The sequence below is a fragment of the Platichthys flesus genome, chromosome 17 (assembly GCF_949316205.1).
Source record: "Platichthys flesus chromosome 17, fPlaFle2.1, whole genome shotgun sequence".
Classification (NCBI taxonomy): Eukaryota; Metazoa; Chordata; class Actinopteri; order Pleuronectiformes; family Pleuronectidae; genus Platichthys; species Platichthys flesus.
The window spans coordinates 14363956-14391075 of NC_084961.1; the positions used below are offsets into that span (position 1 = coordinate 14363956).

Below are 27120 nucleotides of genomic sequence, written 5' to 3' on the forward strand. Positions count from 1 at the left end.
TGAAGACAACACACACCCACACTAGTGCTGAACAGAGGACGTTAAGCAATCTGAGGAGAAAATCAAAAACAGTAATATGAGGTAATGGATAGGCAAAGATTGCAAAAACCTGAGGCAGAGAGAGAAAGATATGTGTGTATGTGTGTGTGTGTTTTGTGGGTGCACGCTCTGAAGTCTCTCTAATTAAAAAAACCATTGAGAGACTGTTCCCAAAGAGTCCTCTCAAGGCTGAATGGGGCTTTGTGATTCGTTGTAATCTCTCCTCTTCATCGCATAACTCTAGGCCCAATCTGGCATCCAGGCTGCCACGCTCGCACACACACTCTAAAAGACCTTGAAACACACACACACGCACGCACACACATAGACAGACAGACACACACACACGCACACCACTCTAATACACAGCTCACAGGAATTCAGCACATCAAAGAGCGTTATTATTTTTTTTTACAGAGGAGGAATCTCTGTAAAATAAAGCTGACTGAAGGATCACAGAGGAGCAGATCTGAGCCCGTCAAGCAGGAATGACACAGTCAAGGTAAAACCACAAACAAAGACATTACAGTAAAGGTAGCATGAGTGTAGACCATTTGGGGTCAACACAAAGATGTGTACTCTGGATGTCAGGTATATTTTAAGTACAAAAAGGTGCAACTGGTATAAAAAGCTTCATGTCACTACAAACCATATATTTCTTTCAAACTACATAAATGTCAAAGTACTCAACAAGTATCTTCCGTCCATATGGAGCTCTGCTCACTGTTTGCAGGATGGACAGTACTTTAAACCTACGTTGGACTGAAATTAAATCACAAGCCAAAAAACACAGTACAGTCATGTAAGCCAGCAGTTAGACAAGCTGATGTATGAGGACTTGTATGAATACATATACTGTCTAGGCGTCTGGAGTGTGTGTCTGTGCACACACTAATCATTTGTCTTGTCAGGTTGGTAAAGTCACCCAGCGGGTTCAGGAAGAATGGATCGCAGCAGCGACAAGACAGTCAAGGTGCAATGCTCCAATTATTTACTGCTGGGAAAAACAGGCTTCCCTTACTTTCTCTAGAGGAGACAAAGCGCCACACAGAAAACAACACAATCTCATTTGTTCACACAGGTGAGAGAGAAAACACCATGTGATGATGTTTTAAGGAGCAAATCACTCTGTCATACAACGATTACTTCTTTTGTGAGAGTAAGATGAGACTCCTCAGGGCTCCTGTGCACGTAGACAGCAAGTTAACTACGACAAGATCCACTCAGTGGTCTACGGCTACATTTTAGAATTCCTTGAGTATGAAGGGAGATAACAGGAAAGAGGTTATCCTGTTTACCTGCGTTATACCTTCCATTAATCCATCCATCCATCGCTCCATCCATCCATCCCTCCAGATATGCTGAAGCTATTTAAATCTAACCGGGTAATTGCATTTCACAGGATAGTGTTTATGTTAGGCCGAAGGCATTTTCTATAATGCCACTTTGTTTTTCTGCCTTTCATCCATCCATTCATCAGCTATTCCTCTAATTCTTTGAGGTTCAATGAGGGGCTGGAACCAATCAATGTGCGAGAGCCGGGGTACACCCTGGAAATGTTGACAGGGTATCTCAGGGTTCTCTTAACGGATATTAATCCTATGTGCAGTTACATTTGGGCCCACCAATTGTTTATGATCATCAGCCGCAGATTAGCCCAATACACTTGCTAGATATCAAACATGAAATCTAAAATGCAGCAAATACAGTGACTGAGCAAAAAACTCATTTTACTATGTCATGCTCAATTTTCGAGCTCCATCACATGCTGGGTTTTGTGTGGGACTGTGGTTCTCGTCTGTCTTAAAATGGGAAAATCATGGTTCCCACACATTCTTACCAGCAGCCTTTGACCACATCTTCTGCTGGGGAATTATTAGCCCCACTACTAGTTAATCTTTGGTTTCAATTGGAGTCACTGTTTGTTTTCCATCTAGTGTTTGTAGCTCACCATAGACATTACAAAACCACAGTGCATGGCATAATAAGGGATTATGGAAGTGGCCTTTAGGCCGAAGGAGCATAAAAACCCCAAAGGAAATCAACCCAAAAAAGACTTTGAATCTGGATTGCCAAGAGTTGCTGGATAGTTACTACAGTAACACACACACACTCACGCACATACAATGACAGAGGAGAAAGGGATGGCTTTAGAGGTGGAACAAAAACAGGAAATGGGGACTGTGGGTAATCTCTGTGCTGCCGACCAAGCAAACGCATCAGTTGACAAAAAAAGGGGATTAGACCCCTGTAGCGGTCGACGTGTGTGTATGTGCGTGTCACTGTTCCCAGGTTATCAAAGGACAGAGCAATGTCCCGATGATAACCAAATCTCTCTTAACTTTACCATCTTAATCCAAAAGTCAACACATTTCTTTGGAACATCACATGAAACCCTGACAGACCAAACAAGACAGAATTACACATGAGAGATGCCAAACAACAGACTATGGCTCCAAAACTAACCACAGCCAACCGGATGAGCAATATCCACCCTGACAGAACTTGTGTGTTGCTTATTCAGGACAGAAACAGACACTCTCGATGATTTTAGGCTGATTTTCTATTGATTTCCTTTTTCACAACAAGAAGTGAACACACTGAAATATCTTTAGTTAACTCAGTTATGCTGAATGTATAACACAACTGTATTAGAACATCCAACATACATGAGGCAACATTAGCCTCTTTGCACATTTTTGCCCATTTCTTTCTCTTTTGGCTCCGTTTTTGTCTCCACCATCCCTTGAGGGAATATACCTGACCCTTTAGCTGCTAAATGCTCCACTATGCTCATGTCTGGTTCTGGGTCAGCTGTATACAGTGTCTTTATTTGCCTGTTTTGGTTAAACCTCGAGATGAGGATAAAACATTCTAAAGAATAGAGGGTCCATTGTTAGTGTACGAATATTTTCTATGTGCAGTACTAATGATTAATTATATATTTTTTAAATTAGATTCAGACTAAAAATGTTCCTTGTGTTCGTAAAGTCCTTTAAATGTAATCTAATTCATACCCTCAACTTTTAATAAACCTTCAATAGTCAAATATGCCAAAGACATTTTAAGTCTTTTGTATTTATCAAGGTGTCAAAAAAGATATAAACCCATGATGCTCTCACCTTTTGCAATCTCTTGATTCTGAAGTCCCAGTCTGGCATCTGTCACACCAGTAACAGTTCGACTCAGTCCATTGCTGATGGTCTTCTTCCTTCGACTCCCCTTTAGCCAGCTGAAGGCCTGCCCCAGGGAGCTTCCAGGCTTCCTCTTACCACGCTGAGCTCTCGCCTCCCTTGCTAAGATCTCAGTGACGTCCTTGGGTACCAGGTCACCTGTAGACCTCCTCCGGGACATCCTGGAGGTCGGTCCTGAGAGCTAAAGCCTGGTACCTCCACTTAAATCAATTTGCGTCTTCTGTCAGAAACAGGTTACAGAATGTCCACTTCCCCTTGAAGGAGCTCGATCAACCCCTGTTCGGCTCGCTCAGGGTCTCTGTTGATGCTGTCTGTCACCACCTGGGTCAACAATAAGATCAGCAGATTCAGACAGTGTGAGATGGAAAAATTGAAAATTAGGGTGAAAATTTAAACCAGAAGGACAGGGTGACATTAGTAAGTAAGAACCAGATGTGAAAAGGGGGATAGTTAATAATAATAATAATAATTACAATAATTTAAATGTTCATGGTAGTTTTTAAAGGACCCAAGGGCGCTTGACATGTTTAAGGACATACACGTATTGAAGGTGACAAAGACAAGGACAGATCGTATCAAATCAGGTCATATGCCTGAGTAAGGAGAATAAGTCAAACTCACATAGGATTATAAAGAAATAACAAGGTAAAAGAAGTGTCAGGATAAACAAAACATTAACCAGCCTGAGTGTTAACAATGTAACAAAACCAAGAGCATTCCCACATTGTCCGACTAACGTTTCCCCTTCGCTTATCCGCCCCCACTCTCTGTCTTCCTATTCTCTCATTTTTGTGTTTGTAGAGGAGAAGCCCCAGGGTGGAGAGCTGGACCTCTGCAGAGTCTATGCATGTGTGTGTATGTGAGTGTGTGTGTGTGTGTGTGTGTGTGTGTGTGTGTGTGTATGTGTGAGTGTGTGTGTGTGTGTCTGTGTGTGTGTGTGTGTGCGTGTGTGTGTGTGTGTGTGTGTGTGTGTGTGAGTGTGTGTGTGTGTGTGTGTGTGTGTGTGTGCTTGCATGTGTGACATGTGGTTCACATCAGCAGAAAAGTGTGTACGGATGAGTTAGAGAATAGAAACAAGCTTCATTCAATAAAACTAGCAGTGGAAAACACAGAAAATGCTAACTCTTAACTTTTTAAAGACATAATTACAAAGAACACAGATGAACACAAGCAAGTTCTTTACATGTTAACAAAAGGAGCAACAAATGCGCGGTGAAATGTTCAGACATGCAAACGACTTACTCAGCGAACGAGCTGTCTTCTTCTCTGCTGCTCCCCTCTTTTCTCTCAGCCTGAGAACAGCCTTGCGCAGCATGTGTGTATGTGTGTGTGTGTATGTATGTGTGTTTGGCAGAGTGAATGAAGCTCCATGCTCTCTGCACAGTCAGTCCCTCCCTCTGTATGAGAGACAGCCTCTCGTCCCACCTCTCCCAGTACTGTTAGCAGTGAGGTATTCCATTCCGGTGCTGGCTGTGCTTCTCCTCCCGCTCCAAACAGCTGGGATTTTGTATTTCCTTTTCGTCTTTTCTTCTAGCCTCCTTTCCGGGGGTCAGGTGCAGTCAACTCAGGCTCCCTCAGGAGGGGAACCCCTGGGCATCCAATCCTCCAGGCAGCTGGGGAGGAAAAATACACACCTTGGATCAGTTGTTCCATATTATAAGACGATAGAAGACGGCAGGCCTGAGAGACAAATATCCCTGAGAAACTACTGTAAAGACCAGTGTTAGTAGGTGGTCTGGCAAAGGTGAAGAGGTTCAGCACTTTTCTGCAGACAAAAGGGAGTGGCTCTTTCCTGTCACTGTGTGGCCAGGTGGAAACCTGAAACCCCTTGTTAGTAATGGCACACACACAATTAGACTGACAGCTATGGCGAGGCACAAGGGGCCAGTTACCTTCAAGTCTCAGCTGCACTCACTGTCAACATCTGAAGATGATTTTTGCAAATTCACTTATGATGGGGGCAAGTAGCATCACTGTATATATTTATGTGTGTAAGTGGGGGAGTTGGGGTTAGACACCGGCAGGTGTCATGCATATGTTTCTTGCATGTGTGTCGTAGGACTAGCTTATCTGGTCTGAATGGGGAGGGGAGAGGAAGGTGAAGCAAGGGGTGGAGGAGTCAAAGCCTCGAGGGCGCAGACTCAGACACACCCCCAATACTGAGTGTCAATTAGCAACGACCGCCCACATCCAACCTATACTTTCATTCTATAGGCCAATGGAAAAGCACGGCATTGTGTAATGTGGCAAAAGTGAACAAAAAAGTCAAAGTAGCATATCTCCATCTAGGCCCAACAGTCCCATGAAGTTAAGCAAGCAGCACAAAGTTTCACAAACTCAAAGAAATCCTAAACATGCCTGATTTTGGTGAGGGTGATGGGGGGGTTTTCTGGGTTTTGCCACTTCATCCAGATCCACCCCAAAATGTCACACAATCTTTCTTTGACCACGCCCGATTCTTCCACCAAGTTTTGTGGCAATCTGTCTTTTTTTGTTATCCCGCTGACAAAAAAAATAAACAGACATGGTTGGAAATGTAACCTCCTCAGTGGAGGTATCTACCTCAGCCGTAATTCTCCTAGATTCTCTCAGCTCCAGCCAACATTTACAACCCCAAAAACTCACATGTAACTTCTTAGATGCGTATGTGATGTATTATATAACTCTTGCACTGTATTAACAAGGTCTACTTCACTTATAGTCTTCTACATTTAGCTCGGGACATGAGACAGACTCATTACCTGTCTGCTGGGATTCCTGGGCTAAATCAGGCACGGGACCTCAAGATATCACTGTCACTCAGAGTTTAGAAAAGAAAAAAACCACGTGGTTATCATGCTGCCACTTTAATGGCCTTCATCCTTCAGGTACATCAAACGCTGTCAGTGCTCTTCAGTACAGCCTCTCATTGTATCTCAACAGAAAGGAGAATCTTAAGCATCATCTTGAGCCAAGAGTGAGTTAACACATGTGGAGAGAGTTTACTTAATACACTAAATATTGTGTCAAATCAGATTCATGTGCCAGATTGTTTTCATCACCCGAGGATTTAAATGTTAACGTGTGTGCGTGCGTGTGTGTGTGTGTGTGAGAGCCTGTGAGGTGGGGGAATCCATACTGTACGTGTGCTGGGAGGGGTCGGAATGAGTCATGGTTTAGTTCACTCATGCTGAACACATTGAAATGTTTTACGCGTTTCCATGGCGATACAATAGAAAACAGCCACCCACAGTATGTCTGTGAGGGAGCTGTAGCTTGTCTGTGTTAACGTGTGTGTGTTTCTGTGTCTGACCACCTTTTGGGGACAAATTTCAGACTATGGACCAGTTTATTGTGGACGACTTGTGCGATTGGGGGAAAATATTTCTCACCAAATTGGTAATAGGTGTAGTTTATGGTGGTGTATGTGTATGTGTGTGTGTGTGTGTAGTAAGTTACAAAAACCAGTAACCACCAGAGCACTGTGAGCCTACTGGGGAATTTATCACCAGTCCTTCCCTGCCCGGTTTTCCTCTGGTTTTCTTTTTCTTCATCCACTGACTATGTTTACATGCACACCCATGCTCCTTTTCCAGGGAGACGACTACAAAGAATTTCTCATTTTGAAGATGGCCACGAAAAAAATATAGTTGTAGAATAAGAGCCAGCATAAGTCAAGTTGTTCTCAAACTAAATTCTATATCATTTGTGAAGTAACACAGACAATCTGGGATTATGTTTATTTATGGATCCATGATTATAGATGGTATGCAGAATCTCGCCATGCATAAATAATAAATGTTGCAACATACATAAAAATACCACTGTCCAAAACAAGCTCAAACAGACTGAACTCCAAAACATAACAAGAACAGAAAGAAGTAAGTAAGACCTGTGGACAACCAAAGCCTGCTCAAATGTGATTGGTTAAACTAGAAACGGAAACCAAAATATTTCGGGCCAGAAAAACTTAATATAGCTTTCTGCATATTCACACGCATAATCTGTTTATAGAGATTATAACCATTCAGATTGTCGGGATCATGAATGTTTGCAACAAAAAATGCATTACAATCCAGTATATGTCGAGAGATTTACCTGTAATTCTCAACAACTAGGAACAGTAAATGGATCACTTAAGTCATTACAATTCATCCTCTGAGGAGCATGAATGTCTATCAATCGGTCTGACAAGTTTTGAACAGATCAGAGTTTATAATATCCTATTGTAAATCAGTAACTGTAAAAAAGCACAAAGTAACTAACAGCATGTGCATAATAATGTAAATCACACTCGGAAAGCTGTCTGATTTCCATTTTTTTGAAACCGCACTGTTCAGGTGTTTTTTTGTAATATTATAATATGTGCACCATTTTTAATAGCTGACATAAGCTGCTGACTGCAGCGGCTGCTGATAAGAACCATGCTCAGGGACTTTGGAGGCTTTGAGACGGTCTACTCAAACAATACCATGAGCACATAAAGAAACAAAAATAAAGATATACCATAAACAAAATAAACAAAATATAGCAACAGCAACAAAAACCTTCTGTCACTGGCCTCTTTGTGTGTGGGTGTGTGTGTGTGTGTGTGTGTGTGTGTGTGTGTGTGTGTGTGTGCATATGCGATATGTGACTGAGGAGGCTGCGGGCAGGAAATCCATACTGCCGGGTGGGATAAGCCCAGCTCTCTCGGACCAGCATTATCATTCCGGACCGGCCTTTGTCCGGCAACAGACACATTCTTTTTGCACCAACTACTTCTCTCTTACAATTTCTCAAACAGCACACAACAATGAAACGACATTAAAAAAAAGTAACAAATCTCAACCGTCTCTTCACTCCCTAGAAACGCATTTCTAAGAACCAAGGAATAATCGAAAGCACGGAAAAAGAACAAAAGTCTTCATTCCGCAGTCCATATTTTGTAACATAGGAAGTGTGTAGCAGGAGGTGAGAGAGAAAGAGAAATGAGGCCAGAGGAAAAAAAATCATAGCATATTATAATTTTGTAGAGAAGAGGGAGAGGCTCCAGGTTGATACTCAGCTGTGAAACCCACAGAGGGGAATCCTCTGCACAACAGAGACAGCTTTGTCTCAGCAGCTTACGATGGGAATAGATGTTAGAGTCTCTGCAGGCTAAGAGTTCTGGCAGTGAAAGTAGTACAAAGTAGTTAAAAGGGAGCAAAGACACAGAAAAAAGGGGCATAATCAATCCTCTAACACAGATTGAACTCCAGGGTTCACTGTCCATGCATGTTGGTGGCCTTCCTCCTGGTTGAACTGGTCACGGCCCCTTAACACCTTTTTCTGACCTGCCTCAAAGGGCCACACAAAAAGTCTACATTATAAGGTTGTAAGAGTGGCCTGTGGGTGTCTGTTTCATTGCGTTTACGTCAGAAAGGGAGGAAGTAGGAGAAATATTAATGTGATGTCATATCTCTGGTGAGTTGGTTCAGTTAGATGAGGAGGTGAGGAAAGCGGAAATACGGGTTGAAACTGCAGAAAATTAAATTATTGGAGTTGGCTATTGCCTGTTTATGGCGCCTCTAGGGAACAATTTGGTTTAAGAGCCGGAAAGACTATGAGGCTAAAGGAAGGTCGTTCTCCTTATAGCTGTAGGTTCAACCTAAAAAAACCCGCTGGAGAGCTTGGAAGCTATCTGTCCCTCTTAAAGCAACACTATCACATCTTTCTTCACCATTACATAGCAGTTCCAAAGAGAGTTTGATCGTATAATGACTTGGACCACGAAGAATGGTGCTGCCTTCATTACCACTCCTCACCCTTAATGCTGTTTTGGCTCTATGTAACTTAGGTGAGTGGGATCGATGTCCTGCAAGGTGCTTAACTGATGCTTAACTCATCTTGAATGGCAAGAATCAGGCCCAGCAAGTTCAAGAGTAAAGCTGATCTGTGGATCAGTTAAATAGACCCAGAAGTTATCAAAGCATATCTTCTATACTAGTTTGGTATATTTGTTATAGCTGCAGCTCTTCTGGTTCAGAAAGCTGACGATCATAAGGAGTATTCCCCCCTCAGTTGTGTTTCAGTTCAGTAAGTTTTTTCTCTAAGGCACGGATATGGAGCCATATAGAACTAATCACCACATGTGGCTGATGAAGGTGCTGCCTCCTCCATGTTAGTGGAGGGCACATGGACCATCTAAAAAATAAATTACACGTCAAATACATTTTTCTCAATGATGGTTTCAGTCATTTTAGGTCATTCTCATCACACTGATGTATATCCAGGAGTAAATTTTTCGGGTAAGATTGGTTTTAATTGGTTATTTGGTTTCTATAAATCTGACAGCCGATAATGACTCAAGATTGGTTGAGCAAGTGGAACAGCCGGATCTCGTAGCCACGGCTTCATCCGAAGATCGCCACTGCGCAGACTCTGGGTCGCAATGCACAACATGGCAGCGTTTCTATCAGGGATATTTTGGCTTCATTTCTGGATAGTGGGAGGAAGTGGAGATTTATCGTCCAGTCTATGAGGTAAAGTTACATAGTGTTGCTTTAAGGACAGATGCATAATTCATATTCTTGAAATACAGTGGTTTCATTTCAGGCAACCACATGACGCAACATACCCAGTATCCACAAAGCATGTGGTATTCATGGTCATACTGTAAACTATGTTGACTGCATGTCCTCTTCTTGATAGTGATTATGATAGCTGCTACTTAACACACATCTGTATCAGCTGTGATGCAATGGAGAAACTTAACTGTAATGTTGACCCCACAGATCAGTGTCTGGCTGTCTGATACAATCTGAAGAGGAGATTGGTGGGATCCTCGTGTGTGTGTAACCCTGTCACAGATCAGCTCTGTGACCCGTAAGCTGTTCATTAAATTTTATTGGCCAATCAGTGTTTGTCTTTGCCGGGACAAGTTGAGGCCGGCCCGTTGATAGTCCTTGCTTCAGGCTGATGCGACCCTTCCTGAGCATTAACATAAACATGCATTCAAAAAAAGGGGGGAACTATAAAATGTTACAAATGGCCCATGGCCAGCTACACTTCTTGGGTTTTTACTGAGAGATGAAATAATAAAACACAGTCAGAGTAAACACACAGGACCCGAGTGGCTGATGTTGAAGATGAAACGGTCTTCGCAGTGGACACTCGAGCATTTCTCAGAATCCAGGAGTGGTTAGAGCCAAAACACACTGCACGCTGCATACAGAGCCATCTGGCTATAGCCATGCATACACATAAACACACACACACACACACACACACACACACACACACACACACACACACTTAAACTGAAGTCTGCAATTGCCTTATTTGCCTTTTTAGCTATTTTGTCCACTTGACCATTGGTTGTAAGCATATTTTCATTGAATATAAATAACTTAAACCAAGGTCCAGACCTCTCCTTTGTATCCCGTAAAATCCATCACATAAATCCTTTTCTTGTAAAATATTCGTTCCAATTGATAAACATTGTATTTATCCTTCTCATTGCAATGTTGTCTGTAATGTATTTATTAGAACTATTAGAACGATTAGAACTGTTCAATAGAACTAAGAATTACTCATTGAAAATTGGTTAAAAAACAATGATTTCTAATGTAAAAAAGTTGCTCCAAGCTCTATTTACATCTGTAGTACTTTCGGCCCCCTCTGTGGACATTAACGAAACATCCTGTTATGCAACATGGGGTCTTTCAGGTAAAAAAAGCACAACGACCATGTTGTGATTAGGCTGCACTGCTCCTTTAAAAACATGACATGAAATATTTTTACAGCAGGAATTCCTGAGCGGGTGTGGTTGCTGCTGGGTTGTTTGGGACTGGACAAAAACAGACCACAGCTTTTCCATCCATCCAACTATTCCCCTCTTTCTTTTTCTGCCTTCCTTTGTCTCTCCCTCGCTGTCTGACTGTTTTTCCTTCTCTCCGGGGGGTCGTTTAAATGAGGCACTGACGTCACAGTCGGGAGACCTTAGGTGACCTCTGCCCAATCTTTGCTCAAATAACAGGATTGGCACTGGCACGTGCATCGTCTAATTAAGAGAGCTGAACACGGAGTGGTGATTCTCTCAGTGCAAACCATTTCTCAACACAACAGGGATTAGGAGCATATTTGTGAAGTCCGAGTCTAAGAGTCTCCAAGAACGTATTTGTTAACTTTGAAAAAGTCATAAAACTAAATTTATTGTAAGTGGCCTTCACAATATTTAATGTAGTTCATCACCAAGGCCACAACATTAGCTGCCTTAAAACAGCAAATCGCAGCTCCTTTAATGGATGCAAACAGACTCATGCTGTACACACACCAGCCAATGACTCAGCAGGCACAACATTTAACTCAGAATCTGAGCTTCATATGTTTGGATTTATATACAAGCTTCAAGTGAACAGTCTGTACTGGAAGTGGCACAATCGTAGCCTGGTGACTTAGAGGAACACTACACTTTATACTGCCTTCACTTTATACTTTATACTTTCTGTGAGATACAGGATGAAATGTTGAAACAAGACTTCCAGTCTACAATCCTGTGAGACAGTTCTATAGACTGCATACATAGATGAATGGCGTGTCTACACAGTCTGCATCAATCCAAAAATGAAGCAAAAATAATCCTGGATACAAACAATCTTGCCGATTGGGAGTGTGTGCAGTAGCGATCGGGACATGGGGCAGCGTTATCGAGGTCCTGAGGAATCACACAGTCAATCAATCAAGAGTCAGTGTCAGCTTTCTATATTAAATAGCTCATTGAAACCACACTTACCAGACAAATTAGAGCTTGGACATAATGGCAGTGTGATCTTTGAGAAACATGTACTTTCTAGTTTGGTCCATGTACCAGCTGTGAACAAGGAGTAGGCAGGGTTCATGGTCTATATTGCAGCCAAAGGTAAAGTATGAAAGGTTAGTGGATAACCGAGGTGATTATAGTTCACCATCAGGTAAACACAAATCTGTGTTTATAACAATCCATCTCAAATGTTTTCAAACTATTTCACTTCAGATAAAAAGTGTGTGCTTCTTAATGGTGCTACAAAAAGGTTGCTGCAACACTACAGGCATTAGGCATTATCTTTCAGGGCCAAGAATGTCTAATAATCCATCCAATAGTTGTTGTGATGAATTCAGCCCGGAAAATCAGTATTACTGAATATGAACAATTATAATCTGGGTCTGCAGGCAGCACCACCTCTGCAGTTATCAATACATATCTTTCAGTATGGAATTATGCCATGAAAGACCATGTTGAGAAGAATACTATAGAACTAAAAAATTGCTAATGTTACATTCAAGCTTTTACACACAGCTTTGCTTGCATAAAAAAAAACAGTAGAGGTTGACACAACATGAAAGAAGCTCGGGTTCTGTCCCAAGACTATCAAATGAGGGCTATTTTCAAACTATCCACTTGTTAGGCACAACTTGTTCCCTGTGTCTTTTTAATGGTTAGCGTGTCTGTCATCTTTCAATGGAGGAAACAATAGAAAAACCCATTGAAGGAGGACTTGGGGCCCCCACTCCTTCATTATATTAAGTAATCCCTTAAAACAGGGAAAAGCCCACTGGTCCAAACACTGGGTGGCTAATGACAGTGAGAAGATGGCACTAGACAATTATGTGGCAGAGGCACTCTGTTTGAGTAAACACCAGGTAAGGTCACTGTCATTAAAAGACACTTAGCCACAGTGAGACAATCCCGTATGATGCACGGTGTGACAGACAAAAGGAAACAACAGGGTGACCGAATAGCAGTCGCAATTTGGAAAAGTAGGCTTGTTATGAGAAAGTTAGTTGAAATCCACTGACCAGCAGAGAAAATCTGTCTCAGGACACAGAATGAGAAACATTCTGCTCTATCACATTGAGTAGTTGTCAAGGTGTCCTTGTGCAAGGCATTTTATCTCTTATCCCTGTAGGAGACTGGTTGTACTGGGAGGCACCAGGGTGGAAGTGAGATCATGAAGGAAGACTGTGATTGAAAATGGCATTGATGCTCTTCTTATTTACTATAACAAACTATGTTTACTGCTGCCTTAACCCCGGGGGTCAATTATTCTGTGATTTCAGAGCGAGTATTCTTAAGAGTGAACTTTACATGAGAACGTGTTGAATTTATAAAAAGCTTTTCCTTATCACAGACTGTTTCTAGAACTTGTTCGACAGGATACACAGAACATGATTGGAATGTTAACGTCTCAATACTTTGTATTCTTGACATTTTGTGAACGTGCTCCTCTAAACACTTAGAGGAGCACGTTCACTGTCCTTAGTACAGACTTTTAACATCTCCAAACCTAATGCACTTTTCACAAACAAGGCCTGTTGAGTTCAGACAGAAACAACAGTAATTCTTTTTCTGTGTATATGACTGGTTGGTAATATTTCAGAGGGTAATGATTTTTACCCTGAAAAACTTGAATTTGATAAAAGAAGTAAAATGGTGTAAAAACATGGGTACAACCAACATGAAATCATGCAGAAAGTGCATCTCAAATTTTTGTAAATGCATTCTGCATAGTAATCTGCGTTGTTGGACCACCACCAAAGTCCCATCCTAAGCCAAGAAGTATAACCTTCAGCTTCAAACGGCAGAAAAGGTTATAAATATGACCAACATAAAGATCACTGGTCCTGTGTGTTTCATATCTCCAAGCTCTCTCTGGATATTGATCAAAGAGGGAAGAGAAACAGGAGAAACAGGTGGAAGAGGAGGACACACTAACAGGATGTTCTGGGGAGTTTGGAACTGACTATTGGAGCAGACTGTAACAGAGTAGTCCAAGTGAATGTCCAGCATATGGTCTATCTCAGTGGGACATTCAGTCATGAGACACAACGCCCCCTTAAATATTTGGTTTCCCCCTACCCACAAACACTAAAGATCTCTCAATCCTCTATGAAGGAAATAGCAGAAAGGGAGGGAGTGGGATCCTGTGTGGGTCTGCATCAGCTCAACAGTGTTGCACTGCTGAGACTGTTGTTCCCTGAACATGACGTCATGTAAATAACTGTGTCTCTCTCCTAAAGCCTAGAGTGGCCAAAACACAGTCACAGTGGTCAACAAAGGGGAGTTAGATAAACATTACATCTTTTCTCGAGAGCAAGGGACGTAATCTTGGTCATGGAAACAATGACTCACAATCTCAGACGAAAGACACACATATAATACACGGTGTTAGCTAAAACGCTAAAAATAAGAGCATATTGGGTGCAAAAGGGTAATGTAAAAAAATAAATTGGGGATTTGTCTCTAAATGCAGTTTAGCAAAAAAAAATTATCCTATTTATGTCTAAGATCGGTATTGACCAAGTCTTTGTTGAAAGACGACATTCACAAATGTATGCAAATAACAAGAGGACAAACACAGAGAAAAGCCTGCAGCGTTATTCACAGCTTGGTATTATGTCTCTCATTTAGTAAAGAAGTACCGTGAGATTGTACCGCCATCTAGTGGTGTCTCTTACATAGTTCCTTATGTGTTTAGAAATGTTCAAAAGTAGTGTTTGAAAGACATGGGCATCATTCGAAGAAAGGTAAAAAAAACTAATAATGATTAAAAGAATGCCTCATTAGGGTAAAAATAACAAAAGAAATAGGTCTCATTGAAATTTACCCACACACATTGAACCTCCTCTATCACCTGACACATGTTTCCATGTCTCCTGCAGCTCTGTCTCATCCTTTAAAGCCCTCGCCTTTACCGCAGAGGAGGACCACCTGTCCACTGGTTCATTGTTGGGGTCAGAAGTTTACCCGAAAACCAATACTCCCGTGGGAAGTGACCAGAAAAAAGCCGGCAGCTATTTAAAGACCTGTCGATAATGAGGAGGCATGGGTGGAAGCCTTGGAGCCATGGTATCTTTCATCATACACACACAAACACACACCGTAAACCCCCGACAGCCCTCCACCTCTCACCAGCCATAATAGTTGCTACCAGCTGCAACTCCATGTTGGTGATCTTCCAATACAGAAGTTGCCAAAGATGCTGTCTGTGTGCTTACAGTTTTACTGATGCCAAAGATGAATGAGGTGAGCGAGCTTTTCATCAAACTAAAGGCATATTCAGCGAGTGTATAATAACATTTTTTACTTTAAAATGCAAGTTCATAATACCAAATAAGCTAATTATTTAATTCTAGATATATATCAAAAACAATATGTATATCAAAGCAATGGCTCAAGAAAGAGTTGGTGACACTTAAAGCACGTAATGTCTTAACGACTGTAACATTAAACAAACTACTTATAAAGTAAACATGGCTGCCAGGTGCTTGGTCTAATTCTTAGACAACTATTTTGGACGTCTATGAATTCTCTCTCTCGCTCTCTCTCTCTCTCTCTCTCTCTCTCTCTCGGGTTGAAACGGCCTGGCCAGTGTTTATTAATAAACCTAAACAGATTTGAGGTAGTCATGGTCACACATAGCAGCACACTGACAGAGCGAGGAGGCTGGGTCAACTGTCGGTACCCCCCCTCTTCTCTCAGTTCATGTGCACACACCGCTCCCGCTCATTCTTTGCTTTGTCGCACGAGCCACCACTTTTATCCAAACCAATTTATCCTGAGGATACAGGACCAGGCCCGAGGAAACAGGAGCATACGCTGAAAAGTAAGTTCAGTTATAGTTGATGGTTTCATAATGTCTTTGATCTATATTCTAATCGTTCACATTTGAGAGAAAACGTTTAATTTCTTGACAGTTGGCAATCATCTCCCTCTATTCAACAAATCAAAGGAAATTTAAGGGCATGTCATGAAATAAATGTCTTTTTGAATTTTGTCATGAAAAGTTTGTGTTAGGAGTGGTCAGCAAGGACAGGCCAGTGCTGTATTTAAATTGTAGAGGTCTGAAGGAATGTGCCTTGCAACATGCCTGTCCTGCAGTGAGACAGCTGGTCTCCCCAGGCTTTTGATCAGCTGTTCACAGCTAAGTCCGGCCATAGGCACTGTGGACACATAACAACATAAATAGAGGGATTTGTGGGTGCTGTAGATTTAAGTATGTTTATTTTGCATTATCTGACCTACCTTTTTTTTTAAAAGGTTGTGACCACGAGATAGCAAATATCAAATGAAAAGTCACACTTGTCATTCGTGCCCTTACTATATTTCAAATGTGTTCGATGACACCATTGGGACAATTTAATCAATTTCACTCTCTGGGTGTCTCTATTCCGTTTTGGTAAACACCTCAGAGGGTGAAATTACAGCTTGATTATTCACCAGGGGAGAGTGCAGATGGCCATCTATCAGGACCATGACATGTTATGATAATCTCCTCTCTAATGTAAGCTCTGTAATGCCACTTGTTGGAGCTTCAGACATCCACTGTTTGAATGTGTTTACATTAGCAGCGATGCAGGGTTCATGGGACTAGGTTTGTTTGAGGTGTGTGCCAGGCAGTAAATTGGTGACCAGGGCATTGAGTCTACTGGGACAGCTGGCGGTAGCATATTTTCTAATAAACTGGGCCCCGAGCTCGCTTCCACATGCCCGTATCTGCTAATGACACAAGCAGAGCTAACACATATCCTATGTCTAGTATCTGTGACATGCAGCACGACTGCCAATAACTGCAGCTATCATGGTTGATTTGCATCAGCTTACATATTAATTTCCTTTTGTCAAGGGATGAGACCGTACTGAGGGAGCCTATCTACAACTAGAGGCCGCAAGAATAAGGTTCAACCAATGGAGGATATGGACGACAGCGTTTCATCCGCTGGGTTCGAGCCTCTCTTCATCCAAGAAGAGGCCGGGGATCCAGACAGAACCCTCATTGTTCAGAGAGAGCGCAGCACGCCACAGTCGGAGCTCCCCTTCCCAGGAACACGGCTCAATCCATCAGCTTTAATCAGGCCCTACCTACACGAGATGGACGACTTGCTGAAGAGCTGCGAGGACCTCACAGGAATCCCTTTTGTCTCGCGCTTCTCTGAAGGCTACACAGAAACAAGCCTGAGCAAATCAACTCACTGCCGGAGCGAAGAGGAGGTTACAATGGAGAGCTACAGAGAGACAAGTGTATCTCCTCATGCCTATCTTTCCACGAGCTACATGGACACACACATGGATGGGGCTGAAGCAGACGAGCAGCCAGGGCAAGGGCCGTTGCAAGGCATGGGCACCATTATCAGCAAGAGAGAATTGTCTCCGCAGCCAGAAATGCCTCTTACCTCAGCCGGCAGCAAACTGAGCAACGCTATGGTGCAGTATGAGGGCCAGCTGCTGGGGATGTTGTCCATGCTCGAAGGCTGTATGGAGGAGGCCGGGATGGACTTTGAGCCACAGGACTGGGCGACAGATGCAGGTCAAGAATATGTGCACATCAGTAAGAATCCTCGACTTCACAGTGGAACGACTCTGGTGCCCATTCAGCAGAAGATGCCAGGGAAGCTGGAGACCCAGCCAACGCAGAGAGAGCCCAGGGCTGTTAAACATGCAGAGGGAGATTCAGTGTCCGAAGACGACAGCAGTGGAATGACAGTGGGTTCAACAACCAATGAAAGCCGGCAAAATCACTTGCTTTGTTGCGAAAACATGGCGGAAAGCCTGGAAAGGTCAAGAATAATGGATCAGGGGTTTCTTGATCCACACATAAATTCTATAAGCCCATCAGACTCATCAGATTGTAACGAAAATGATCCATTGTACTGTGAAGGAACAGAGACACAATACATGTCTCACGAAAGCACAGAGAGAGAGGTAGGCATATCTGAAACGGAAATCGTTGACACTGACATGCCAGCTGAAGAGAAACGAGAGCTCACGATGGACACCATATTTCTGAGTACTGGTAGGTATGAATTAGGGGAGCTGGGGTCTCAGATGGAGGAGTGCATACAGGAAGTACAGCGCTTAGAGGAGAAGAGAAAGCAGCTGTTGGCGGAGGTGCTGGAGTTGAGAGGGAATAAAAACAGAGAGGACGATGCAGAGGGGAGCAATGATGAGGAAGAAGTCACAGAAGAGCAAATGGACCGCAAAGTGGCGGAGCTGATGGACATACTGAAGAGTGAGGAAGGAGGAAGGAGGGAGGGGAGAAAGAAGGAGATACAGAGCCTCCGGGAGGTGAGGGCAGAAGAGGAGAGGAGGATGTGGAAGGTCAACCTGGAGAGACAGGAGCTGCAAGATGAGCTCAGGAAGCTGAAAATGCGGCTCTTTGCCATGGTCAGGGCGTGTGCCCACAGTCAGGCTTCTCTGAACAACCAGCGCCGCGAGGTGGAGCTGCTAAAGAGAGAGGAGGTGAGAAAATCTTCAAGAGGAGTCGAGAAGAGCCTACGTGTATATTGCATTTCCTTGTAATTAAAACCTCTTAATTCCGATGCTACAGGAGAAGCTACAGTCGCTGGTGCTCCAGCTGACAGAGGAAAGCTCCCACCTCAGGTCGGACAAACAACAGCGGCTCTTGCAACTACAAACACAGCGACAGGCCCAGACCTCCAGTCAGAACTCCAGCGCCCAGCAGGAGCTGACCGAGTGCCGGAGGCAGTCCTGTGGGGACATCCAGCAGTATTTGCAGGGTGGACTAAGAGCCCTGGAGAACAGGTGCTGTCACCTTCTAGTATAGGATCTCACTCTTAAACACGTTTAGCATTCAGAGTCTGTTTATACTCATCGTTTATAGCAGTGGTTCTCAACCTTTTCCAGTCAAATCCACCAGGATAATCAGCCTGGTGGACATTTCTCTGCACTGTTGTCTTCCACGCTATTATTCTTAACCCCATTAAATTGTGCTCCACTTTGACTATTCTAGGAGTAGTTTCTCACTTTAAGAACCAATCAGTTGTAAGGAACATGGCTCACCAGGCAGCTGGTGCAAAGTAAGAACATGCTCTCTTACTTGACGCTGGAACTTTTTTCTCCACAACTGCCTAGCGACGCCCAGAAATAATCTTGTAACAAAAATCCACTCCCGTAAGCTTCTCCTGATAAGGCAAGAATTTTAAGTACAAAAAATGTAACAAGGTTTTGCCAGTGTTGTGTTTCATTTGGCTTCCTGCAGTCGACTACAGGTACTCTGCTGCTCGCATTTCAGTTTTTGGGTAGAAACTTATCAAACACTCGATGGTTGCCTTGACCAGGTACGAGCCCATTTTGCTGGCGTTGCTGAAAAGGAGAGAGGCCACGGCTGGAGCTCTGGTGAAGGCTAAAGAGCAGGCCCAGGAACTGAGGGCGCAGCTGAGGCCCCTGAGGGATGAGATCCAACAGTTGAAGCTCCGCAGGGCTTGTTTGGAGGAGAAACTCAAACTAATCTGCATACACCGCAAAGAGGATGCAGGCCGCTACAAGGTGAGAAGAACTGGGAAAGATGGAAAGAAAGACGAGGAAATGGGGAATGGAAAAACTGTGCCTCAAGTGTTCCTTCATAAAAAGCTGTACCGTCTGATTCTCAAAGCACTTAAGTTTTACGACTCTTACAGGAGACGGTGTTCTTTCTGGAGGAGAGCAGCAGGGAACTGAAGACTGAGTTCAAGATTCAGAAGAAGAAAACCAAAGACATAGAGGAGATGAGAGACAGACTCACAAAACAACTCCAGCTTTACAGGTGAGACTTGTTTCTATAGACTCTGTATTTTGTACTTTAAAAATCACTAAGGGAAGTTGAGGGAACAGCTGTAACTAAAACATTCTTCTGTGCTAAACACTGAGGTTTAACTAACTTAAATGTACAATGCAAATTATTATATAGGCAATCCCATACTCAGTTTAGATTGTATTTTCAATAATTAATTACCCTAAATTTTTTTTCATTGCATTTTATGTTTTTAATCATTTCCTTATGTCCACGTTGCTACTGTATCACAACAAACTTCCCCACAACAGGAATAATAATCATCTAATTTTATTTTATCCTTTCTTCTTCCAGGGCTGCCATTGAAGACCATGAGTGTGACCATGAGCAGGAAACATGACGTTTTTTAAATGAGCAAACCTGTGTGCAGTTCTATGATTTAATAACTTTTTTTTTTACCTGCAATAGTGATTGCAAAGTTTCAGCTAATGCACTTTACACATACTGAGACATGCACTTGTTAAAACACAAAAACGACAATAACAAGTTAATAACAGTCTGTGAAGATGATCGAGACTGCTGCTTGTAGAAAGGTTGTTATAAATAAAGGCTTCTCGTAATGTCAGTGTGGCTGATGAATTAATGCATCTCCAACGAGCAGAGAGTGCTTTGTGTACTTATAAGGGCTACATGTCTGGAGAACTTGGAACAGTGGGACACAATAATAGTGAGCTCAGGAGAAAAGAGGGAAGCAAGACGTCACATCAAACACATAAAAAAAAGGTCTGGGCAAAGTGTTACTAGACATATCCAACTGTTACTAACTACAAGGATCATTTAAGGATTGTTTAAAGCTTCTAAGCTGAGCAATGCACTTATACTATAATGTTGACAATACATCAAGTGAACCCAAATACTGGTGAAAGACATTTTATTAGAGGATGCACTAACAATTTAATTGTACAACTGCAAAATCTTTTACATACAAAACAAAAATTTATTTCACAATGACAAGAAAGAAAATGTATTCATTCTATGGTTAAGATGAGGGGATGTGGGAAAACAATTAATACACATGTTCACTTCAAATTTTGAAATTACAATTTGGTGGCGACCGAACTGAAACATTATGTCACAAAGGTGGACTGCATTTTCCATAAAATGACATTTTCTACAACACTTCCAACAAGTGTCGATGGGGCTGTTTCCGACAGAAGGTTGTCAGTGTGTTGTAGAAAAGCACATTCTCTTTTGAAAAAGTATTGGCTAAAATGTTTCAGCATACAAGGAAAAGCCAATTTGATTACAAAAATATACCTTGTTTATGCAATGTGAAAAACATGGCTGAGATTCCTCAGATAATAAATTACTGAGTAAAAAGAGTGTTCTTCACTTTGAATAATCCAAACAAGACCAGGCTGTACGTGATGCCTCTTATTCCCATATTTACAGTGATGTAGGGCACGTTACAGTGCCACACCAGTAAGAAGTCGAGCAGGAAGGGAGAAAGGAGCTGCAGGGGACGTCTGAAGTGGCAGTTTGTGATGAGGTGGAAAGCAGAAGTCTTAGACTGTGGCTTCAGGTTCTGTTGCACCTTCAGGATCTTCATCGTTGTAGATGTTCTCAGCCTACAGTGAGAATAAGAGCGCCAGACAGTCAGATATTATGGATGCAATGACAATGAGGAAAAGAGGGAGTGAGGCTTCTGAAATGCCAAATGTTACCTAAGAAAGCATTACCACAGCCTTAACTACTAGATCTTCTGACTACTATGGCAGTTTACAGTGTGACAAGAAATACAGAGGATTTAGTTTAGGATAAATAAGATAATTTTAAGTGAGTAAAATAAAAACAGACCTGGTTTATTAAACATGATACTCACCACTTCACTCTTGTCACTTTGCCCTGACTCAATACTTCTCATTGTTAAATCAAAGATCAACTGTGGTTTTCTCTTTTTAGACACTAAATAAAATGCCTCTCATTGCACGACTGTGTCCTACAAAATCATTGTTTGCTTTGATCCACACTATTGTTTTTCTTCAGAGCAGTCACCTGCTGTCTTTCGATTTCAATACGATCCTGTATATTTAGGATTTTGTCTGTTGAGGTAATTAATAAATATGTGTCCTTGGATAACATGTGTAGTAAAATGTGGACTCCAGTTCTTACCATTTGCCAGACTTGCATAATGTTGTCTTCAGAAACAGAGCAGATGACCCAGGGCTCGTTGGGGTTCCAGGAGAAGTCAGAGATTTTCGCTGTGTGGCCTCCGTGGATAAACTATAAGACAGGTGAAAAGCCACAGTTTTTGTTATTCTGTTTCAACGCAATGTGACCAATTAAAGTGAAAGTCCCCCCCCCCCCCCCAAAATCCAGCCGCAGGCTCCAACGAGACTCACCAATAGCTCAGGTGGGCCATCTTCTGCATCTTCTGGCGACTGCTCCTCTCCGATTTTACTACACACATAAAATGAGTTCAATGTTAGCAAACAGCTAGCCCAGTATGTCAACTGGATTCAGCTGTCATATCCACTCGGCATTTTTTAGAAGTGGAAGGTGGTCCATTCACCAGGAGCCTTATTTCCGATGGCTACAACTGTACAAATGCAAACCATCTCATCTTTACATTTGATCTGCATTACTTTAAACTGATTAATAATTTGAGGAAAACCCAAAACATGGGCGAGACACTTTGTTTTTGTTCAAAGGACATTGGACATAACGGTACACAAATGTGAGGGAAATCATGTCCTTGGGCCGAGATAGAGCTGATTCATGACAGCTGCATTTACTGAATATTAAGAATAGATTTTAAGTTCTTTACCTGAGATCCCAGACATTAAGGCGACGGTCTGTTCCACTGGATGCCAAAATGGTCTCATTATGAGGGGACCACTGAACCTGGAACAGCCAATAAATTCAAATAAGGTTAAAATTAACAGCAGCTCATAAAATACTGAAACTCTCGTCACAAACAATTTGTCAGGAACAAATCCAAGTGTTGATGCTTTCTACTTATTAATACATACATGTAATTGAGTTCCCCACAATTTGTTTTAGCTGACTATGCAGATTTGAATACAAGATATTCTGCTATTGTTATTTAAAGAAAATGTCATAGGGTGTAAAATATTTTACCTGGAAGATCTCGTCCTTGTGTGACTCAAAGGAATGCAGCTTCAATTTGAGGTTTCTCAGGTCCCAAAGAGCCACAGTCTGTGAACGAGAGGGAGAGAGAGAGGGGGAAACATTACACATACCTGCCACAGCTCCTTCATGTCTGTGACTGTCATAACACTGTAGTAAACATTTTCCATTTGGTAAATGAAGTAAAACATGCATATGGTGTAATAGAATTGAACCCAATACTGAAACTGAACTTAAGACAGTGAAGATGGGGTGGAGTGTTGCATCACCTTGTCTGCAGAGCCAGTGGCAAGGATGAACTCGCTGTAAGGGTTAAATGACAAACAGTTGACCTCTGCAATATGGGCATCGACAGCATGGCTGGGTTTGGAGGTGTTGTTTGAACGTGTGTCCCAACTAACATGAAAAGAGGCAGGGTGATTAGTCATTCATTTGCATTATTTGACAAACATCTGACAGTTGACATGAGTTAGATTTGACTCATTATAAATCTTCTTACATCATGAGCTTCTGGTCATCTGCTACAGATCCAAAGAGGGACTCATGCAGCAAGTGCCAAGAGACATCTTCCACCACAGCCGTGTGACCGGTGAATATCGTCTTCGCATCAACTATCTTCCCCTCCTTCGGAACAGCACTGATGTCCCACATACAGATAGTCTAAAAGTTAAGGAAAGATGAGAGGTTTGAAACAAATTCATAGTTCAGATACCATGTTTGAATACTTGATAAAATTCAGAATTAGTGACACAATAAAACCCCATATATAAGTAGATCCTTGACTAATATTGTGAACAATGAAACTGAAGTCCACTTACATGATCATCTGATGCACTTAGTAGACAGCCAGACAGATTTGAATTCCAGGAGAGACCATAGCCCTCTTTCTGATGACCTCTGAGACGCAGATCAGGGCGACACTCTCCAGAGGGATCTGTGAACAACACAGTATGTGCATTAATAACAGTCAGCAAGTCAAAAGGTACCAATTCTCCTGCTTTACTTTCAAGACGGGTCCGACCTTTAACAGTTTCTTGTGCTGTGTGTGATCATTGTACCTGGTTTGGAGGGATGCTTGGTGTAGTCAAACACAAGCACATCTGAGGTGGGGGTCTTGGTGGCGATGATGCAGGGATTCTGTGGCATATAACGGGCACGATTCACCTCTCCTTCGTGGTTGATCTTGATTTCTATCTCGATCTTGCCACTCACTGAGCCAAAACCTCCAAACTCTGTGGGGTAACACAAAAAACATGTATGCATGGATATGTTAAGATAGGTATTGTAAAGAACAAAATAACCTCTAACTCCAGAGAAGTATTTGCAGTGGTTTCTCATTCTTATAACATCAAAAGAAGTCTGACACTTTTTCCATTACATGGCTTCTAATCATTGCACGATATAAGTAGAACAGCATTACTCATGCTGGTTGAAACACACTTTTAATAGAAATTTGAGATAACGCAGCCTGCCCAAACATGTAAACCTATTAGGTAAGTGACTGCACAGATCTCTTACCTCCTTTTTCACTGTCATACTGTGAGGCGTCGAACTGGGCATCATCGTTGGGCAGCTGGACACTGGCAATGACCAGGTGATTCTGCTCATCAGATGTGTGGGTGCCCAGCACCAGTCGGTGCACACTGTAATCCTTCCCCTCCGGCCTTATAAGGGGGGGAAACAGGGTCGTCAACGTCTGCACCACTTATATACAGAGCAGCATATGCATGTGCCAGTATTGATAGTGGGCCAGTGTGTTAAAGGTGTGTATACCTGGAGACATCAGGTAGCCACTGGGCAGTGAGGCTGGGCCACTCCAAAGCGTGGGTCATAACCAGGTCATAGAGGAAGGGGGTGTTCTTCTTCCAGATCTTGTACTCTTCATTGATCACCCTCTCCTCCACGGCATCATCGTATGCACCAGCTGTAGCGGACAGAAAGGGACCTATTGTTGGACGCCCCTCAACAAGTTCAGTTTGCATGTAAATAATCAAAGTACTTTTGCATATAGCTACAACTTGGTGTTAGTTTTACATAGAGGGGAGGTTTAAGTGCATTCGAGCGACAGTCAAGAATCTGACAGTCAATGCAATGGCGAAAGACATCAGCAGTTTACAGATGAAAAACCCAAACAGAGTAGTTTTCAGTAATCACCCGTGAGGACGCGCAGTATGGGTTTGTTACCTTGCTGTTGTGAGCATGCTATACGGTTAGCATACCAATTAAAACTTACAGGATAATGGCGCTTCACTAACAGAATAATTAGTACATAACAGCAACTTTTCGATTGGATGTCAAATGAGAGCAAGAATAACACGAACAGCTACGCGTATCCTGCGAGTGAGCATTGGTTCGCCCAAGAGCTAGGGCAGCTAAATGCTACCTAAGCTAGCCGGCTAATTAGCTCAGTAAAAGTCCCATAAACGGGATATTTGTCGCGGTCAATAACAAGAACCCGTATTTTACCTTCTTTGTCCGCCATCGTGGGTATCTTAAGTGGCAGAAAAACCACAGCGACTAGAGGTTGATCGATGCGCGGAGACAAAGAGCCTTGTCTCACGTCCTCCCGTGGTGCGTCAGTCGATCCCCACTCTGCTCCGAGCACAGACCGAGCGAGGCTAAGCTAAGCTAAGCTAGCGGCTAACACAGGGCTCGGAGGGACGTGGGCTCATTCGCGCGCTCAGTACAAGCGAGAGCGGCTTCCTTCCGCCAATCAGAGAGCAGAAGCTATCACGGCCAACAGGGGGCAGCAGCGGTCTCGCGATAGTCACAAGTCCTCATTTTGGGGCGAAATGCCATGTTCATCATTAATCAATACTAAAACAGAGCAAGTGTTTTATATATAAAAAGATTCAATGCAATTATACACTATCTCATACAATTCGAAGGCAGCTGAGACAAAATATGCTTTTATTATCAGCAAGACTGGGCGACATGGCCCAAAACATACCGAGATGAAAATGTTCAGTTGATTTTGATAATTATCTTGATAAATTATACATTATCGTTTATTATTTACTTCAGATATGTTTGTCTTCTGATTGAAGGTTTTGGGCCTTTAACGTTAAAACACTTCAAAAACATGAGGGAGATCAATGAAAACTAATGTATAAAGTGCACAGATAATTGCCAGCCCCCTGCACACTACAGCAGGGCTATTGAGGCCCGCTGGAGTGTGAAGGAATAGTCAGGTAAGTTTCGCTGATATTAATTGGGAAAATATATTAACATGCTGATTGAGGATTGTTCATCTGTTCATGGCCTATTTCTATTCATTTATACATGAATTGTAAAATATTTTTAAAGACGATTCCAATTGTTTGGCTAACTATTTATATCTCTAGCATTGCATTAGTGTTTTTTTACAAGCTTTTTACAATCTTATTCTACAGAACAATGCCACATGCACTATCTCATGTGTGGGGACATTTCACCCCAGCCAATGTAGAAGGAAAGGCTGTGTATATTTGCAAATACTGTGCAAAGATGTTAAGAATGACACAAAGATCCAGAAGCATATAGTCAAGTGCCCAAAGTTTCCTCAGGGCTCAAATCCGCCTATGACAAAACAAAATCTTTATATTTATGTCTGTATATGTCGAGGTAAATAAAGTTAGTATAAATTACCCACAACATTTCCAGTTTATTCCCGTTAATTCCTGTTAATTCCCATAAATTCCCAGATATTCCTGGTAATTCCCATGGCAAGTTCCCAACTTTGAATATTCCTGGAATTTTGCAAGCCTAGCAGTGTTACAATATCAAGTTTCAAGTTTCACAAGTTTATTATCATATGCACAACGATTACATTAAGCAGTCGCTTGCAATGAAATGCTTGGGTCACCGGCTCTCTTATAGCAATGCTCAGAATATAACAAGCAGACAAAAGTAAAATAAGATAAAATAGAATATAAAATGTAACATAGAAATAAAATACATATATTCACTTAAAGAAAAAAGAAAATAGTGCAAGTGTGTGCAATAGTGCAAAATGCAATAGTGCAAATATGCTAAGGTGCAGAGCCAGTGGAATTATGACAGAGCGAGTGGAATTATGAAAGGAGGAAGGAACGATCTGCGATTCCTCTTCTTCAGACACTTAATATTTTTGGTTTGTTACTGGAATGTTTGTTGAAAATGTAAAAAACTTTCCAAATTCAAGAAAAGCTTTAAAACGATGATTTTATTCTCAAATTGAACAACATATCCTGTGGTTGAGGTCTTGGTGGTGCCCATGATAAAACTCAATC

General features: G+C 42.2%; 2 protein-coding genes across 3 annotated transcripts; one reads left to right on the forward strand and one right to left on the reverse strand.

Annotated features, from left to right (window-relative positions):
* The first annotated feature begins 15686 nt into the window (after nucleotides 1-15686).
* sync (syncoilin, intermediate filament protein) lies at nucleotides 15687-20345 on the forward strand. Its single transcript, XM_062410143.1, has 6 exons — nucleotides 15687-15817; nucleotides 16838-18450; nucleotides 18539-18753; nucleotides 19290-19497; nucleotides 19629-19753; nucleotides 20075-20345. The coding sequence occupies exons 2-6, from the start codon at nucleotides 16900-16902 to the stop codon at nucleotides 20118-20120; spliced, it is 2145 nt and encodes a 714-aa protein (XP_062266127.1). The 5' UTR covers nucleotides 15687-15817; nucleotides 16838-16899; the 3' UTR covers nucleotides 20121-20345.
* Nucleotides 20346-20634: 289 nt separating this feature from the next.
* On the reverse strand, nucleotides 20635-25526 carry rbbp4 (retinoblastoma binding protein 4). Of its 2 annotated transcripts, none has more exons than XM_062410144.1 (12): nucleotides 25337-25526; nucleotides 24644-24815; nucleotides 24389-24534; nucleotides 23929-24102; nucleotides 23689-23804; nucleotides 23370-23530; nucleotides 23140-23266; nucleotides 22862-22939; nucleotides 22548-22624; nucleotides 22123-22180; nucleotides 21893-22003; nucleotides 20635-21348 (listed from the first exon to the last, which is right to left on the reverse strand). In XM_062410144.1, the coding sequence occupies exons 1-12, from the start codon at nucleotides 25350-25352 to the stop codon at nucleotides 21286-21288; spliced, it is 1299 nt and encodes a 432-aa protein (XP_062266128.1). In that variant the 5' UTR covers nucleotides 25353-25526; the 3' UTR covers nucleotides 20635-21285. The 2 variants fall into 2 exon arrangements, with proteins under 2 accessions (XP_062266128.1, XP_062266129.1); XM_062410145.1 differs by having other exon boundaries at nucleotides 24644-24794; nucleotides 25337-25525.
* Between the last annotated feature and the right edge of the window lie 1594 nt (nucleotides 25527-27120).